The following is a 19,521-nucleotide window of genomic DNA, read 5'->3' on the forward strand; positions in this document are numbered from 1 at the left end:
AAGGATGCTCATGAACGTAGGTCATTTATAGAAAATAAGTGCTGTCCCGTAAATTGGATTTTAGGGCTGAAGTACATCAACTGAAACGTAGCAACTATAATTAGTTAATGGAATTCCATAATGATTAGGGTGCAAAGAGGATTTAACTGGTAATCTACTGCATCCCACATCTCACCCTATGATTGTATAACTAAACAAGACAATACTTTTTCCATTAGCTAGAGGAGTAAACATGAAAAACATGTATTGTCAAAATAAAGTGCTTTCAAATTAACACCTCTTGATACAGTTATCAACATATCATTAAATCTAAGCAGCTGCACTGTACTGCAGTACACGTTATAGCATGCAATTAATACCAAAACAACTAGTCCCTAGTGGCAAAAACATTTTTTCGAGTAATCAGGAAATCATTCTTCAGCCATTAAATTAAGTGTTTACCTTATCATGCATAGTCCAACCAACATATTTTAAATAACTATCGTTAAGAAAGGCATCACTGTACATCTTCATCCACACCCCAATTTCTTCAATACAGATTGCGCGGATCTCAGCTATTGAATCCCTACATGGAGACAAAATGTAGTTAACAGTCAAGACATACCATTTGTTTAAAGAATATGTAAATGTTCTTCCCAACTTGTGTTCATTTAGGACAGGCTTTCCATCTTAGCTGGATGTCAAACTGAACAGTCAAATACTCCGTATGAAACAGAAATGGAAAGCACTTACAACACAAAATATGAACAGGCAAGTTAAAGTCCATCAGAATACTCTGCAGTGTCAGAATCTGTGGTTTTACCCATGTGCAGTGTCAAAGTTTAGAGTAGATTGTACTTAAGTTGTGAAAGAAAGAAAACATGGGGATAACGGAAACTAATTCTATCCTACATATCATAGTACAAATATTGCATGTCTGCAAAAGGAATTTCAACTATCATGCTTAAGGTGTTTCATTTACAAGGAGGACACTTTAACACTAACATTCATGTTTTATGGTAGCTCATATGTCTCAGGACAACAATACATAGAAATCCAACAAATATTTGTTAAGGAAACATTTTCAATGAGACATAATAGCATTCTACCTAGTGGAATGCACTCTGTCTAGCACACAGATTTGCCCAGTGAGTGAGAAGCATAAGATACAAACATCGGCTCATCTGTCAAAGGGAATCTATTCAGCCCACATTAGTCTTTTCTGAAACTTCAAATAGGTTCTGTAAGAAAATTAGCAATTGAGTTTACATTATAATGAAAAGATGTAACTGTCGGATATAAAGTTTGGATTTCTTCTAGTTACAAACTTGACACAACAGATCCATATATAAGGTTATTAACCGAGTCCCTGAACTGCACTAGTAATGCTAAAAAAAAAAGTGACAGCAACAAAAGTATCTTGAGAAAAGTGCTTAATGCATTAAAAAGACAGCAATGTGATTAACAGACTAGAAATTATGTTCAAATTCTAATCTAGCAGCATTCTATTAAGCGGAAGATATCTTGCTTACCTTCTTTAAAAAAATTAATTAATATTTTCACAGTAAAAGCATAAAGGTAGCGAACTTCAGTAACAATCTTGTTGGTGGATACTACTCAATCTACCTGCAGATTACTCACCACAAATCTCAGGTGTGAGAATGGATCCGTAAATTTAACAGATTCTCAACTACAGTAGGGAATGCTGGCTCCATGTTGGAACCAGAAACACCACAGTCATATCACTGGAGTAAGAGTGCCTACCCTGCAACCCAGATGTCAGTACCCTGTCAAATTCTATCTTTAATGCAACAACCAAATGGAGAACAACCCTAAATTGCGAGGGTGCTGTGCAACAAAGCAGCTTGGAACTATTTAAATGTCTTACTTGAACTCCTCTGCAGAATTGGGATGTGGGAGGAATTAGCGTAGAATCTGCAGGTAGATCTACTATCCACCAGAAAGAACGTTACCAAAGATAAGTAAACCTTTTTTGAGATGGACACTTCTAACTGCAGATTCCTCATCTCCTGAAGGTATGGTTACACAAGGATATCCTACAGTACTGAATGTGCAAAATGGCCATCCCTTCTCAACTTAAGAGTCCAAACAATGTCTGATGAAAGAAAGCCTTTGTCACAGCCAGAGAAATGTCTTCCAGATGTCAGCCACAGGGACAGCATTGGCAAAAGAGTATAGCACATCTTGATGCAATAAAGTATGCAAAAAGAAATCTCTTATGGACCTCCCAGTCTTTCTTTCTGTCTGAATACCCCATGAAAACTAGCTAGCCATCAGACCTGATCTTAATAAAGCAAGAAATCTAACAATGTAATCACTAATCACTTCTAGGATCCAGTTTCTGAAATCTCTTTTCCTCATCGATAGGTGTGTATATAGGATGTAGGGGAGAATCATAGAAAAAACATTTTATAGATGGGCCCAGTTGAAATAGGTCACAGTGTTCTGGAAGGAAAACAGCTTTGGTTCAAAATACCATTGTGTCTGGGAGAAACAATGTGCATGGAGGACAGATACTCAACGCTTGTAACTCACTGACACCTTGCTGAAATAACTAGCACAACAAAAAAAAAGCTTTAAGCATTAGTAGTCTTAAGTAACAACTATGAAGGCATGACTAATGGGATAGGAGAGAATACATTTGGCAGAACCCCTTCAAAAATCTTAGAATAGAGTTAAAAATGGAAGCCTAGTCTGGAAGGCAGAAAATCCGGATAAGGCTGCAATGTATTCCTTCATAGTGCGTATTGCACAACAATGTTGACAACACAAGTCAATGTTTTCAGCAAAACAATGTAACAAACTTACTCCATCTGACAGTCTTGGCTCTAGAGGATGGGGTGCAGAAAGTGCCTCTCTGACAGGTAGAGAATATCCACTTTAAGAGGAAGATGGAGCAGGGGTCAAAAGGGAGGGGTGAAGGAGGTCCACATACAACGACCTTCGCTGCCACTCTAGCAAAATAAAGATGTCTTGAACCCTGTCCTCAGAAATCAAGGGTATTAGATGAAATGCATTTTGAACTGGAAAGTTACATGACTAATGACTGAGACCCCCAAGGGTTCCTGCAGTGGGTCATTTTGAGGCATTTGGGGGAGGGGGTGGTCAGGGAGCATTAGATAACTGCTGGCAATGAGCACTGGTCAGAGTAGCTAAGAGATCCACCAGAGGGGTGTGTCTCAAAGCAAAGAAGTCCGGCGCTACCTCTGTATGAAGACACCCCTTGTGGTCAGCAAGATGACAGGCTCAGCCTGAGAGCTTGCTAGACTAATCACATTCCATGCTGGTGTGACCACATCAAAGTTTCAATGTTTCAAGACATAAAAAGTCAGACCCTCCCCCCCCTCAATTCCACCCTGCCTGTTGATCTACCACATTGCAGTCACATTATCCGTAAGTCTTGAGATAGCCAGCATACGGATGAGAGGAATGCCTTAAGCAGGGTTGATGTCAGTTCAAGCAGGATAATGGTGAACACCCTGTCCTGTAGAGCCCAGAGGCCTCTGGTCTCCAATTCCTAAAGGTGAGCCCTACCCACTAGAATATGGAGGCATCCGCCACAATTATGGACATGAATGGTGGAGGGGCAGAAAGGCATCCCTTGCAACAGCTTCTTCTACAACAACCATCATATCATGTACACTGCATAGTTCGGGGAGTTCACAATGATGACTGCCAGATTCTTTTATGCTGGAACCACTGCCTGCGTTGGTACCATAAGAGAGCCCAGTGGCATACAGGTCATTAGCAAACCTAGCAGACAAAGGAACATCAGGACTGGAATCCAAACCACCACCAGCATGGAAGAGTTATTGAATTATTCCGGTTCCAGAGTGGCACCATGGACATTCAAGAGGTGAGGAGTATGCAGACAGCATAGTGGTTTTGCTTGCTTACCCCAGACATAGGCAGAGGTATTTATCTGCCTATGTGGCTAGCATTGACAGAGAAACAGCTCAAATGAATGTCAGTGAGATCGCTTAAGCACTTAAAAAAAAAAAAAAAAAAAAACTTCCTCAAAATAGGAATACTAGATTTTTGGAATCTCAGCATAAAAATACATTTGCACTTTACGGCCTAACATCTGCAGGGAAGGTCTACATGCCTATGAAATCTAGAAGCATCTTCAAGTTAAGTCTAATCTTACTTCAGTTTAGTGACACTGGATCAAAGATGGGAAAGGTAAAAAATTTTGAATAGAGGCAATTTCCTAGGCTGTGCTATTCACATGGTCATGTGCATATAACAGGTTTATCAAGTCAGCGCTACAGTTATCAGAATGCATATCTTCCCAGAACCAGTTGACTACACCTTTGTGATTAAAGTAAATGTGGAAAAAAGATCTTACATTCACCAACTGAAAGGGTGGGTAACTGGATACAGTCTCAGCATCTGCATTTCTAACCAATGTAAAAACATCTATCAAGGCACTCCCCAATGGGAAAAATATATCTGAGAAAAATGATTAAGGTTGTATTTAACTATGATTTATCTGCCAAGGTTTCTGCAATGGCATTCATTTCTACTATACTATGATAAGCCACCAGGTGGATGCAGAAAACATTCAGCAGTTTCAAAATCTCCTGTGTTAGATGTATCAGGGAATTATGGTGTACCTCCCCATCTGAGTGGATAAAACACAACAAATTATACAGGGAGTGCAGAATTATTAGGCAAGTTGTATTTTTGAGGATTAATTTTATTATTGAACAACAACCATGTTCTCAATGAACCCAAAAAAACTCATTAATATCAAAGCTGAATATTTTGGGAAGTAGTTTTTAGTTTGTTTTTAGTTTTAGCTATGTTAGGGGGATATCTGTGTGTGCAGGTGACTATTACTGTGCATAATTATTAGGCAACTCAACAAAAAAAAAAATATATACCCATTTCAATTATTTATTATTACCAGTGAAACCAATATAACATCTCAACATTCACAAATATACATTTCTAACATTCAAAAACAAAACAAAACAAAAATCAGTGACCAATATAGCCACCTTTCTTTGCAAGGACACTCAAAAGCCTGCCATCCATGGATTCTGTCAGTGTTTTGATCTGTTCACCATCAACATTGCGTGCAGCAGCAACCACAGCCTCCCAGACACTGTTCAGAGAGGTGTACTGTTTTCCCTCCTTGTAAATCTCACATTTGATGATGGACCACAGGTTCTCAATGGGGTTCAGATCAGGTGAACAAGGAGGCCATGTCATTAGATTTCCTTCTTTTATACCCTTTCTTGCCAGCCACGCTGTGGAGTACTTGGACGCGTGTGATGGAGCATTGTCCTGCATGAAAATCATGTTTTTCTTGAAGGATGCAGACTTCTTCCTGTACCACTGCTTGAAGAAGGTGTCTTCCAGGAACTGGCAGTAGGACTGGGAGTTGAGCTTGACTCCATCCTCAACCCGAAAAGGCCCCACAAGCTCATCTTTGATGATACCAGCCCAAACCAGTACTCCACCTCCACCTTGCTGGCGTCTGAGTCGGACTGGAGCTCTCTGCCCTTTACCAATCCAGCCACGGGCCCATCCATCTGGCCCATCAAGACTCACTCTCATTTCATCAGTCCATAAAACCTTAGAAAAATCAGTCTTGAGATATTTCTTGGCCCAGTCTTGACGTTTCAGCTTGTGTGTCTTGTTCAGTGGTGGTCGTCTTTCAGCCTTTCTTACCTTGGCCATGTCTCTGAGTATTGCACACCTTGTGCTTTTGGGCACTCCAGTGATGTTGCAGCTCTGAAATATGGCCAAACTGGTGGCAAGTGGCATCGTGGCAGCTGCACGCTTTACTTTTCTCAGTTCATGGGCAGTTATTTTGCGCGTTGGTTTTTCCACACGCTTCTTGCGACCCTGTTGACTATTTTGAATGAAACGATTGATTGTTTGATGATCACGCTTCAGAAGCTTTGCAATTTTAAGAGTGCTGCATCCCTCTGCAAGATATCTCACTATTTTTGACTTTTCTGAGCCTGTCAAGTCCTTCTTTTGACCCATTTTGCCAAAGGAAAGGAAGTTGCCTAATAATTATGCACACCTGATATAGGGTGTTGATGTCATTAGACCACACCCTTCTCATTACAGAGATGCACATCACCTAATATGCTTAATTGGTAGTAGGCTTTCGAGCCTATACAGCTTGGAGTAAGACAACATGCATAAAGAGGATGATGTGGTCAAAATACTCATTTGCCTAATAATTCTGCACTCCCTGTATTATAAGTCACAATTTCAGTCACTGCTTCTTGTACAAGAGTAACGTAATTGTTCAGGATTAACTGAATTGAGTTGACACCATACTAGGACATTGTAAAACATTACATCCAACATCTGTCATAAGTAGCTGTTGTAATGATCTCAGCAGGAGTGGTTCCGTAAAAGTTCTGCCTTGCATTATAATCTTAAAGTTCCCTTAAACTTGTGACAGCCATTTGATTTACCAAAACCCCAATAGAGGGGGTCCAGTGAAACTAAAGTTGCTATTGTCACATCTAAGTGATTAACAAAATGTTTAAAAGATGCCATTGTTAGCATTAACGTTATATCACAGTCCTCACTTTTATAAACAGAAGTTCTGGAGCAGTTATTGATAGGCTAAAATTATTTTTGGTAACTTAGGAATCATCTTTGCTTTCCCAGCTCACAGAAAATGCGTGGCTGGCTCGGTGATCAGGGTCTACCTAGGTAACTGTCTATGAAGGCCACGTCGAATAATGCTGGACTCTTTGTTCATCCCGAAGGAATGGTTTCTTACCTGTAACTCCAGTTCTCTCGTAGGGGTATTTCCATGATGGTCATAAGCACTGAATAGTTCAGCGCGCCTGGGGGGACCCCGGAACACTGATGTGAAGTATATTCTTAAGTGCAAATACCAACCCTTTGAAAAAAGGTTTGTCAAAAAACACTTAAGAATAACACTGTGCAGCCTATGTGAACAGCTACACAGGCCATATTGTTGAAAAGAAAAATCAATATTAGTGTAAATTCAAGTTCAAACACCTATTTATTCTAGAAATGTAATAACAAGTACATGCTCATACTTTATTTACACCTCTGATGAGAATAAAACAATGCAGGGCAGTGTAGCCCATAGGCTGCCATTATACAGAATGTAAATAGAGATGTGCCTTTAAGAAAGTAAAGTCTTCCTGTATCCCATCATGCACAGCAAAAGGCAGTTGCCTCAGTTCTTTTTTCCAGCTCCTTCTGACAGGACCCTGAAGCATTGAGCTCTACCTCACAAAGCTTTTTGTGACAGAAATTCATTTAAAATCTTTTGAATTTCAATTTCACTCGACGTTTTTAACATTGAGTGATCATTTCCTACTATTTTCTGTTAAATTCTGACAGAATTTTGAGTTTTTTTCTAGTTAGAAATGTCCTTCTTATGGCAGAAAAAAAGGCCAAAACAGATCCACATAGGGTCTGCATAATTTGTCTTCCATCCAGCCACAAACCGGAGTCGTGTGACATCTGTAAAACCTTCTCTAGAAGAACTCTTCGTGATAGAGAGAAAATCGGACTTCAGGCGAGAGAGGACAGGAGAAAGAGTGGCCATTCCACCACAGAGCAAGGAGAAGGTCAGGCTTCTACCAGGGCTCAACCTGTTTCCTCTATAACTCCTACCAGACCTGCTGAAAAACGGCACAGGTCTCCGATGACGTCGAGGGCGTTGACATAGAGACAGGGAACGGCGCCAACATGTTCGCCGTCGAGGAGTGGTTCGCCGGCGAGGAAAAGACATTGTTCGCCGTCGACAACCATTTCGCCGTCAAGACGGCGTGGACACCCGACGTCGAAAGGATCTGGGTCGCCGTCGACACGGCAAGGACGTTCCACGTCGAGGAGATCCGAGTCAGGCTCGCCGTCGACACGGCGAGGGCGATCGACGTCGAGAGAGAGTGCTCGCCGTCAGAGACGTTCGCCGTCACCACAACGACGTCGAGGGTCGTCGTCGAGAGGTTCTCAACGGCGAGGGGAATCGACGTCCAGAGGCACTCGCCGTCACCGCACTTCGACGTCGAGGAGTGTGTCGACGGCGAGACGACAATCAAAGAGGCCTAGAAGGGTTTATACAGCGTCGGAATCCTCGGCTTCACTTATCCTGCTTCCAGCGTCCCCACAGCTCTCTCCTCGGCAGTCGCCATTGCCGCAGACACCGGTAACACCTACGGCTCCTCTTCCGGCTCCTCCTTCAGAGTCTGTTCCGAGGACTCCAACACGATCTGTAAGGCGTTCTGGACATTCTTCTAGACGTTCATCTTCCTTTCGGCACCATCGTCATGAATCACGACAGAGATCTCAGCATTCACATCATAGACATTCTTCTTCGTCTACACAGGACTACTCTCCAACCCTATCGGGCTCACCGTCCCTGAGAGTGTCCCCCATAGATGATGTAATTTCATTCCAGGAGGTCTTAGCGCGAGGGGCAACCAAACTGAATATCCTGCTGGCGGTGCCGGCCCCATCGACGTCAGTAATCTTCGAGACCTTGCATCACAGGACATCTTCGAGACCTTTGCTTCCACTGTTCCGGGTCTTATTGAGCCGGCAATGGACATTTTTCTTACACCGGCTGCAACAAAGTCGGCTCCTTCCAGACTTATTAAAAAATACCGTCCACCAGAACAAGATCCTCTATTCTTGAGGTCGGACCCAGCACCAGACTCAGTGGTTATAGTGGCAGCAAAGAAATTGCATTCTACGTCACCGTCTTCCTCTTCACCTCCAGATAAAGAGAGCAGAAAGATCGATGCTGCAGGAAGAAAAGTATGCTCTACTGCATCCATCACCATGAAAGCAGCCAGTGCCACTGCTTTATTAGGGAGATACGATCGAGCCCTCTGGGACTCTGTACTGCAGTTTGCAGAGCATCTTCCTAAGGACAAAAGGGAAGATTTCCTGGAGGTTGTGGGCGAGGGAGCTATGGTTTCTAACCAAGTTATAAGTGCTGCGGCGGATTCTTCGATACTATCCGCACATAACTATCCTCACGGAATAGCGCTCAGGAGACATGCATGGCTGCGACTTAGATCTCTTAAACCTGAAGCACAGCAGAGAATACAAAATTTACCTTTCTCAGGCTCCACTTTGTTCGGCTCTCATGCCGATGACGAGATTGCCAGAATTAAGTCTGAGCTGGATACCCTGAAAGTGGTAGGCATGGAACAACTGAAAGAACAGCGAAAGGTATTCCGCCCATATCAACGAAGACTGTTCACCCACAGGTATCAGACTCCACATTGGATGTCTTCACGCCCCCAGCAACAGCAGCAGCATCATAGGGGTTTCTCCACACAACAAAGGTCGACAAGGGGTCGCTCAACACCTCAAACCCAGACAACTCGACAGGCTCCCGCGTCTAAGTCCTGAATCTTTGCTTCCCCCTCCTCTGTTATCCACTCGGGTAGGGGGAAGTATCTCAAATCATCTGGACGAGTGGCTACGCATCACATCAGACGCCTGGGTATTGAATATTGTGAGACATGGTTACGTTCTCAGATTCACCAGTCCTCCACCATCTGTTCCACCCAAAACAACCAGCCGACACCTCGAAGCTCTTCAGTTAGAAGTCACCATTCTATTACAAAAAAGAGCCATAGAACCCATCCCGATCAGCCAGCAAGGGAAGGGGATTTATTCGAGGTATTTCCTTGTGCCCAAAGGGTTGGTATTTGCACTTAAGAATATACTTCACATCAGTGCTCTGGGGTCCCCGCAGGCGCGCGGAACTATTCAGTGCTTATGACTATACATGGAAATCCCCTACGAGAGAAATAACATTGTTGAAACAAATTGCTTTTTACCAATCAATAGGTACCAATGCATTGCTTTGTGTCATAATTGTGCTGCCACCCAATACTAAGCATTTTCTGAACACTACGGCACATTTTTTAACTTCTCATCTTTATTACCTACCATACATTGTGGGGAATTCTTTTGTTTGGTGTATTGGAATAGGGAAAAACATCCTTTATATGCAAGTTTGCAACACAGTCATTTTGAATATGACAGCAAAGACTGTACTTCTTCCAGCCGCAGAGGAATAAGATCCTTAATGTGTTTCCACGCTGCTGGTAACCCCTAATAAGCAATCATTCCCATGGTCGGTCCACCCACTAAAAACATTGTGTGCTGTTTATGTGTGGATCCCTGCTGAAACCCACAAAAATCCACATCTGATACATCCACACCTAAGATCCCAGGGGATCACGGATGTGTGCCAAGCTTTGACAAGGATATGTTCTTGCACAAGGGAGACTGCAGGGAAAGGTTACTGACCTGCAACAATCTGTTCGTAGTATGCAGTGCTGTACATTCACATCCATGCACATTCTTACAATTTAGTGTTGGGCCTAGAAAGTTACAAGTTTTGTTTCTTCTTAGAATTTTCAGTTACATCAGTCAAATTAGTTTGTGATGTATATTAGACAGTACACCAACAATCAAGGGCTTTCAAAAGCCATGCCCTGGTGCTTCAGCACTTTACAGTTTTCTTCCCACGATTCCCCGGTCCTCCAGCATCAGCGTGCAGCTGAAAGAAGCACTTATTGGGACCATCCAAACTCAATGGATTTAAAAACCAATTGGAGATTAATTCTGTTTCTGGATAAATTGTGGGCTTCAAGTGCAGCTATCAAGAGTCAACCTAAGACAAAATCTTCAGAGGAAAAACAAATTGTAATGTTAGGAGTCCAACCCTAGATGGTACAAGCGAGCAGATCATGTTATCTAGTGCTATACATTTTGCAAACTTGCTGTGCTTGGAGTAAAAAAAAATTGCTGAAAATTTTAAAAATGCATTCAACACTGTCTTAACCAGTCAATAAGTCTATGAGAGATTTGGCACCCGGCAAAAAAAAGCTTAGGATTTGTAGATTTTAAAAATATGTTGTGGCATGCAACCATACTGTCCAGGGGTAATACCAGAGGTTAATAGACAGGCATCCTCAACCACCACTTCCCTGACACTTTAGAAATATAGCAAACAACCTGTGTTAATCGCATGGGGCCATCACAAACTCAGAAAATATGCATGTCTGGTATCCCCCTATGCTCACGAGACCCATCTGAACACAGTTGCTCATTCAAGGTAGAACAACACTGCTCTTTTTGGGTCCAGTCGGTAGAGTTTCTCCTTTTACAATGAAGGATGTAAAGAGGCGAAAAAAGTAGGCAGGGTGACTGATTGGCCTACACAAAATGGGGTGAATATTTAAAGCAGAAAAGAGGCCTTTGTGAAGCACCGATTTCTCAGGATAGACAGAGAGGTAATGCGGCTTAGATGATCAGGCCTGCAGCTCGCTTACTCTGCTGGCAGATGCAATTGCCACAAGGAAGGTTGTTTTCTACATCAGAAGTCTAGGGGACCATAGGGCTAGAGTTTTTAAGGGAGCACACATTAAGAATGCTAAGACCGGATTGAGATCCCACTGAGGCATCATAAATGGCAAAGGAGGGAAAAGAATAAATATGATCCTTTAAGAACCTACGTACAATAGGGGACTTGAACTAGGAAGGTTGGTCAGGTTGCCGCCAAGAAGGCAGAAAGAGCACATAGACAGCCGTTAAACCCTGCTGGACAACGGAAATAATAAAAGGCAAGACTTCAGAAGAGGGAACAGAAAGAGGATCAACATGTTTCTCTGGACACAACGCCACAAATTTCTTCCAATGGCAGCTGTATACCATCTTGGAGGAGGGATGCCTGGCTGCCAAGATAGCTTGAGTCTTTGGGAAGAAGGTGGAAAGCTGTTAACTGCTGCCACCCAAGCTCAACCCAAAAAGGCTGGGTAAGGAATCCACCCCTACCGCTACAACAGGAGATCTTCCAGAAGTGGCAGCCTGATAGGAAGATCGATGGCCATGCTCATTAGATCAGGGATCCTAGTTTGAAGCTTGAAGAATGACTTGTGCCCAGTCATTCCTCATCTTCTTGAGAACGCTTGTCAGAAATGATATGGGCCGAGAGGCCTACAGGAGGCCCGAGCTCAGCTCGAGATGAAGTGTCTCCAAGCTAGAGCCACTTTGGAAACTCCAGCGCACAAAACTGCTGACACTGTGCGTTCGACAGAGACTAACAGATCTAACTGAGGCTGTCCGAACTGCTGAGAGAGACCTTGTGCCACGTCCGGAGGGAGATGTCATTCATGATCCGCTAGGAATCGATGGCTGAGTTAATCTGCCCTGGCATTCAGAGAGCCTACTAGGTGTTGAAACACAAGGGAAATGCCCTGATGTTCCAGCCAAGTCCAGTGACACAGGGCCTTTCGATAAGGGGTCCACAAACCCTACCCTGCCCTTTTTTTGCAGTATCACATGGTGGTGGTGTTGTCCGTGAACACCTGCACTAGCCTTTCCTTGATGGAGGGTAGAAAGGCTTTCAATGCCAGTCAGATCGCTTGGAGCTCCAGCTTGTTGATGTGGAGTCCTACTTCCGCAGGAGACCAGTCTCTACTGATTTTCACCTTTCAGATGGCCGCCCCATCTCAGGAGTGACGTATCAGTCAATACTCTCCAATCTGGTTGGGGAAGGGCGAAGGGTCTGCCTCTGACTCATTTGTGGTTTGTTAGCCACAGCTGTAGGTCTTTCGCAGTTCCCTCAAGAGATTTGAACAATGTCAAGGACTGCCCTGATGCTGCGCCCACTGGAACTTCAGGACCCACTGCAGAGCCCACATATGCCAGCGGGCACGTGTCACTAGCAGGATTACAGGAGGCCATGAGGTCCAGCAACCTCAGTCAGTCTCACTGAAATCCAAGACAGAGGTTGACACATTAATATCATAGCCTGAATATTCTGGACTTGTTGAGTATATACTCGAAACTGCACTGTGTCCTGAACAGCTCAGATGAAAGGGAGCTTCAGAGTGAGTCAGGTGTGACTTCGGGCACACTGATAGTGAACCCAAGTTAATGCACAATGTCTGCCATAGTCTGGAGGTGGGAGACGACAGCCTGGGGCGAGCACGTCTTCAACAGCCAGTTGTCAATATAGGGGGAAGACTGGCACCCAGGATCTCTGCAGCTGAGCTGTGACCACCACCAATTCTTGGTGAACACCAGAAGAGAGGGGGGGAGGGAATAAGGCAAAGGGAAGCAGGTGAACTGAAAGTGCTCGTTGCCTACCATAAAGCGCAAGTAACGTCTGTGGGCAGGCAGGATGGGAATGTGAAAATAAGCACTCTGCAAGTTCAATTATAACATTTAGTCTGCTGGGTCCAGGGTAGACAAGACCCAAGCCAACATGAGTTTTTTGAATTTCTCCTTTTTGATGAAGAGGATAGGGGTCACAGATCTAAAATAGGAAAAAGGCCCTTGTCCTTTTTGGGAATAGCAACCACAGCCTACTTCTGGCACCTGAACTCTTTATAATAATCCTGGACTGAGAGCGCTGCCACTTTCTTGCGGATCAGTCATCAGGTCATAGGATGGTGGCATGCAGGGAGTAGCCCCTTCAGATAATCTGCAACACCCACAGGCAATATGGTTATGGACTGCCAGGTACTGGCAAATCAAGCCACCAATTGGGCACCCATGATGATAAAGGGGGAGATTCAGAAAGATTGGAGGCTGTAGCTGCTGGAAGGGTGTTGGACTGACCAGACCACTGGATACCTTACCCACGAGGCTTGTAGGAATCGGACCCTCTACCACAGAGAGGCTGGATAAAAAGGGTGGCTCAGTGGCTGGGAGGGAATTGGTGTGGCTTGAAGCCCCTTCCGTAGCCACGAAGGAACAAAAGACAGATTGGGGATGACATGGGCCACTGACTTGAACATAGCCTGTGAGTCCATAAAGCGCTCCAGCACCAAATCTGCCTCATCGCTGAAGAGAACGGTGCCATTGAAAGGCATGTCCATAAGGGAAACTTGGACATCCCCCGAAAAAACAGACATTTTCAACCATGAATGGTATCTCAGGGCTACCATCAATGAAAGCAGTGAGTAGGTCATGTCAAGTCCACAACGTATTGTGAGCTTTGCTGCATCCCTCCCATCGGCAACAGCTTGAGAGAGTATGGCCAGAGCCTTCTCCAGGACCTGTGGCAGCACTTGCACAACAGTGTCCCACAGTGTGTGGCAGCAACGGCCTAAAAGGCATGCATGTTTACCGATTACAATGCAAGGCTGGCAGAAAAGAAAAATGCTTCCCCAAAGAGTCCAGCCTCTGGAATTCCCTATTCGGAGGAGAGGTAGTGAACACAACTTGGGTTGTCAACCTCTCAGGGGTAGAGTGTTGAGTGAGAAAGTTTGGGTCCCCTGAGGTGGGGCAGTGGTCGATTGTCTTATTCACAGGAGCTTGGACTTGGACCAAGTCCCCAACAGGGTGTCAAGTAAGGGAGTCACTGAAAGGGAGTAGAGGCTCAGACAAGGAAATTCGTGGTTGCAACACCTCTGTCAAGATGTTAGTCTTGACCGCCACCGAGGGCAACTAATGGTCATTGTGCATGAAACTTCTTAATCTTTAGTCATGGTAGCGGGAGAAAGCAGATCAGTATCGGGAGACTTATCCAGTCCACTGGCATCACACAGTTCCTCACATCAGTCTGTATTTGTTTGGGCTTCTCCACAGGACTGGTATTCTGCAGGGTCCAGCAACCACTCTCATTCCTCCCAAAGGCCTAGCCCAAGGGAATAGGGCTCAGTCTACTTATCTAGGAAGCAAGGTTCCTGCCAGCATTGAGTGATGCCCCCTCAGAGTCAGGGAAGACAAAGGGGATGTGTAAGGAAATGCCTCCTTGGCATGGTTATCCCTTAACTTTTTGCCTTTGCTGAGCTAAGTTTTGATTGAAAGTGTGCTGTGACACTGCTAACCAGGCCCCAGCACCAGTGTTCTTTCTCTAAACTGTACCTTTGTCTCCACAATTAGCACAACGCTGGCACTCAGGTGAGTCCCTTGTAACTGGTACCCCTGGTACCAAGGGCCCTGATGCCAGGGAAGGTCTCTAAGGGCTGCAGCTTCTTATGCCACCCTGGGGACCCCTCACTCAGCACATGCACACTGCATCACAGCTTGTGTGCGCTGGGGGGAAGAAAAAGACTAAGGTGCCATGCCAACCTCACACTGCCGGTGGCATAGGTAAGTCACCCCTCTAGCAGGCCTTACAGCCCTAAGGCAGGGTGCACTATACCACAGGTGAGGGCATAGGTGCATGAGCACTGTGCCCCTACAAAGCCTAAGGAAAACCTTGGACATTGTAAGTGCACAGTAGCCATAAGAGTATATAGTCTGGGAGCTTGTCAAACACGAACTCCACAGATCCATAATGGCTACACTGAAAACTGGGAAGTTTGGTATTAAAATTCTCAGCACAATAAATGCACACTGATGCCAGTTTGCAATTTATTGTAACATACACCCAGTGGGCATCTTAGAGATGACCCCTGAATTCCAATCCGACTTCTAGTGTAGGCTGACCAGTTTCTTCCAGCCTGCCACACACCAGACATGTTGCTGGCCACATGGGGAGAGTGCCTTTGTCACTCTGTGGCCGGGAACAAAGCCTGTACTGGGTGGAGGTGCTTCTCCCCTCCCCCTGCAGGAACTGTAACACCTGGCAGTGAGCCTCAAAGGCTCACCCCTTTTGTTACAGCACCCCAGGGCATCCCAGCTAGTGGAGATGCCCGGCCCTCTGGCTACTGCCCCCACTTTTGGCAGCAAGGCTGGAGGACATAATGAGAAAAATAAGGAGGAGTCACCCACCAGTCAGGACAGCCCCTAAGGTGTCCAGAGCTGAAGTGACCCCTGCCTAGAGAAATCCTCCATCTTGAGCCTGGAGGATCCCCCAATATGATTAGGGATGTGCCCCCCCTCCACACAGGGAGGAGGCACAAAGAGGGTGTAGCCACCCTCAAGGACAGTAACCATTGGCTACTGCCCTCCCAGACCTAAACACACCACTAAATTCAATATTTAGGGGCTCCCCAGAACCTAGATTCCTGCAACCTGAAGAAACAAGAAGGACTGCTGACCTACAAGTCTGCAGAGAAGGAGGAAGACTACAACTGCTTTGGCCCCAGCCCTACCGTGCCTGTCTCCAACTTTGAAAACCTGCACCAGCGATGCATCCGACAGGTACCAGCTACCTCTGAAGCCTCAGAGGACTGCCCTGGACTAAAGGACCAAGAAACTCATGTGGAGAGCGGCCCTGTTCACAACCAGCTACTTCTTTGCAACAAAGATGCAACTTCCAAAGACTGTACGTTTCCTGCCGGAAGCGTTAGACTTCTCACTCTGCATCCGATGCCCCCGGGAGAACTAAAACCTCAGGGAGGACTCCCCGGCAACTGCAAGCCCGTGAGTAACTAGAGATGTTCCCCCCCCACCTGAGCCCCCACAGCAACAACTGCAGAGAGAATCCAGAGGCTCCCCCTGACTGCGACTGCCTGTAACAAGGGACCCGACACCTGGAACCAGCACTGAACCCGCAGCCCCCAGCACCTGAAGGAACAACCTCGGCACAGGAGTGACCCTCTGCCGAGCCCAGGTGGTGGCTGTCCCGAGAAGCCCACCCTGTGCCTGCCTGCACCGCTAGAGTGACCCCCGGGTCCCTTCATTGTTTTCTATCTGAAACCCAACACCACCTTTCCACACTGCACCCGGCTGCCCCTGTGCCGCTGAGGGTGTGTTTTATGTGCCTACTTGTGTCCCCCCCCCCCCAGTGCTCTACAAAAACCCCCTGGTCTGCCCCAGAGGACGCACGTACTTACCTGCTGACAGACTGGAACCGGAGCACCCCTGTTCTCCATAGGCGCCTATGTGTTTTGGGCACCTCTTTGACCTCTGCACCTCACCGGCCCTGAGCTGCTGGTGTGGTAACTTTGGGGTTGCCTTAAACCCCCAATGGTGGGCTGCCTCTGTCCCAGGACTGAGACTTGTAAGTGTTTTACTAAAATCCTAATCTAACCTTTACTTACCTCCCCCAGGAACTGTTGATTTATGCAGTGTCCACTTTAAAAATAGCTTATTGCCATTATTACAAAGACTGTACATGATATTGCTTTTATTCAAAGTTCCTTAAGTATCTAAGTGAAGTACCTTGCATTTATAGAGTTTACTGCAAATCTTGAACCTGTGGTTCTTAAAATAAACTAAGAAAATATATTTTTCAAAATAAAAACCTATTGGACTGGAGTAAGTCTTTGGGTGTGTGTGCCTTTTTTATTGCCTGTGTGTGTACAACAAATGCTTAACACTACCCTCTGATAAGCCTTCTGCTCGACCACACTCCCACAAAATAGAGCATTAGAATGATCTCATTTTGCCACTATCTTACCTCTAAGGGGAACTGTTGGAGTCTGTGCACACTATTTCTTACTTTGAAAAAGTATATATAAAGCCAACTTCCTACAGGATGGTGCTAGGATCGAAGGCATCAGTGAAGGCTGAGATGGTATGACGGGGTATCAGTCCGGATCCAGGAATGGATCCCTCAGGACCCTCTGGAGGCCGGGCCAGAACTGCCGGCGCACAACCAGATGGGGTTTGAGTTCAATATGTGGATCCTTTTTCTCAATGTATGCTAAACAACATTTATCCTAAGATATATAGGCATTCCAAATCTGATGGTTAAGTACTGATGTTAAAATGTGCTGTGTGAACAATTAGTGAATTTGGAATGCAATATTTAATATCAGACTGGCTATTTTATAATATACAAACATAAATAAGGGGTATCAAATTACCAGCAGCACACTAGAATCAGGTGTTCCCTACATACAAAGCCACAAGGTTGTAATATGAAATCAATTTAAGTATGGAACAATTGCTCAAGGCTCCAAACAAATTTACTTACCGATATCGATGCACAAAAACACCTTTAAATATTGCATTCATCATATTTTCAATTTCATCTTGATTTTCTTGAAGCTTTTAAAAATAAATCAAGAGAATATCAGTAACACATTCCCCAAAAAACTATACATTTTTCAAAGTACTGCAATACTTACATAAATTAGCTAATCTGATTTCATAGATGGACAGGGAGCGAGACAGATGGAGAGATCAAGTGAGAGAAAGTTCGGAATTGAGGTATTTAGTGTCCTTCTACAGACATGATAGAGTTCAGTGTTTATGCGGCTGAAGACTACATGAGTTCTGCAAACTCTAGAGGTGTATAGATGGACAATACGTACACGAAAATCGCAGTGGATATTTTAAACATAACTAAAGCACTAAGTTTTGAAAAGTAAAACTGCAGTAAATTGTGACAATATAGACCTGGGTTGAAAATAAATACAATAGAAAGAGAGAAAGGGGAAGAAATGAGTTACTTACCTGTAACTGTAGTTCCGAAGTATTGGAAGCTTTCATAGATTCACAAGTTTGAATACTTCCCAGTCGAGATGGGAGTCCCCAGTGGAATATACAACACAGGCCTAAAATGTACATCCACACTACATGGTTAAGGCCTTAATTCGACAATCTATCACAGTCATTTTGTAAAATAGACCCAAACTCGAAATTGAACCTATCAGATTGCCTCACCCCATAGAACCTCCTGTGAGGAGCTGCCTTCCCTCAGATTTTCCGAGCATAAGTGCTATAATAATGAGCAACACTGTGGAAAGAGAGAAGGTGAGCTCATCCGGGGAGGCGGGTGGTCGTATGTGAATCTACTCCACTATTGGAACTTTCATAGATTCACATGCTTGAATAAGACTAACAAGCAGTAACCAGCACATTTTCTATATTCATAAAAACATTCTTCACCATGCAAATGATAGCATATGCATTAATATAATTAAATGCAAAAGAAATAACAGTCAACACGCCCAAAGATAAATCCATATGCATATGTTATATTTTAGTATTAAACAGGAAATGTGGTATTAAAAGCATAAGCGGATGGTGGGAAAAGAAACAGGTCACCTTATTGGAACAAATGCCTAAGGACTGCTTGACCCACTACTGCATCTCGGAGCGTCTCGGCATCCAAACAGTAATGCTTTGTGAAAGCGTGTGTCGTCCTCCACGTCGCTGCTCGGCAGATGTCAGGCAGGGACCCAGCAGAAAAGAGTGCAAAGGACGTGGAGACTGCCCTAGTCGAATGTGCACGTACTCTGGCATCCAGAGGTCGACCAGCTCTTTGATGGCAGAAAGCTATTGTGCTTGACATACATTTAGAAATAGTCTGTTTAGTGACAGGATGCCCTCTTCTGGATGCACTTAAGGCCACGAAGAGTTGGCTTAATTTCCAGCTCAAACTCATTTTTTGCAAGTAGAACTTGAGACATCTTTTCACAGAGAGAATGAAGCAATCTTTCTGCTCCAGTTTGAGGTTGTGGGAAGAAGGTCTTTAGCACCACTGGCTCATTAATATGAAAGTTTGATGGAACCTTAGGAATAAACTTAGGGTTGGTGCGTAGGATAACTATCTCCAGTAAATTTCAGAAAATGTTCTTGGATGGTAAATGCTTGTATTTTACTGACTCTGAGTAGATGTTAAAGCTAAGAGAAGCGCTACCTTCCAGGTGAGATATTTGATGTCTGCTTTATGAACGGGTGCAAATG

General features: G+C 44.5%; 1 protein-coding gene across 4 annotated transcripts in view; it reads right to left on the bottom strand.

Annotated features, from left to right (window-relative positions):
• Nucleotides 1–19,521, bottom strand: part of STAG2 (STAG2 cohesin complex component) — a 987,179-nt gene that overhangs the window by 536,656 nt on the left and 431,002 nt on the right. For all 4 annotated transcript variants that reach the window (XM_069211859.1, XM_069211886.1, XM_069211877.1 and 1 more), the window contains exons 10-11: nucleotides 17,804–17,877; nucleotides 442–565 (exon numbers count right to left, since the gene is read on the bottom strand). In XM_069211859.1, coding sequence (XP_069067960.1) covers nucleotides 442–565; nucleotides 17,804–17,877 — 198 coding nt within the window. The remainder of the gene's footprint in view (nucleotides 1–441; nucleotides 566–17,803; nucleotides 17,878–19,521) is intronic.

The sequence above is a fragment of the Pleurodeles waltl genome, chromosome 2_1 (genome assembly GCF_031143425.1).
Source record: "Pleurodeles waltl isolate 20211129_DDA chromosome 2_1, aPleWal1.hap1.20221129, whole genome shotgun sequence".
Taxonomy (NCBI): domain Eukaryota; kingdom Metazoa; phylum Chordata; class Amphibia; order Caudata; family Salamandridae; genus Pleurodeles; species Pleurodeles waltl.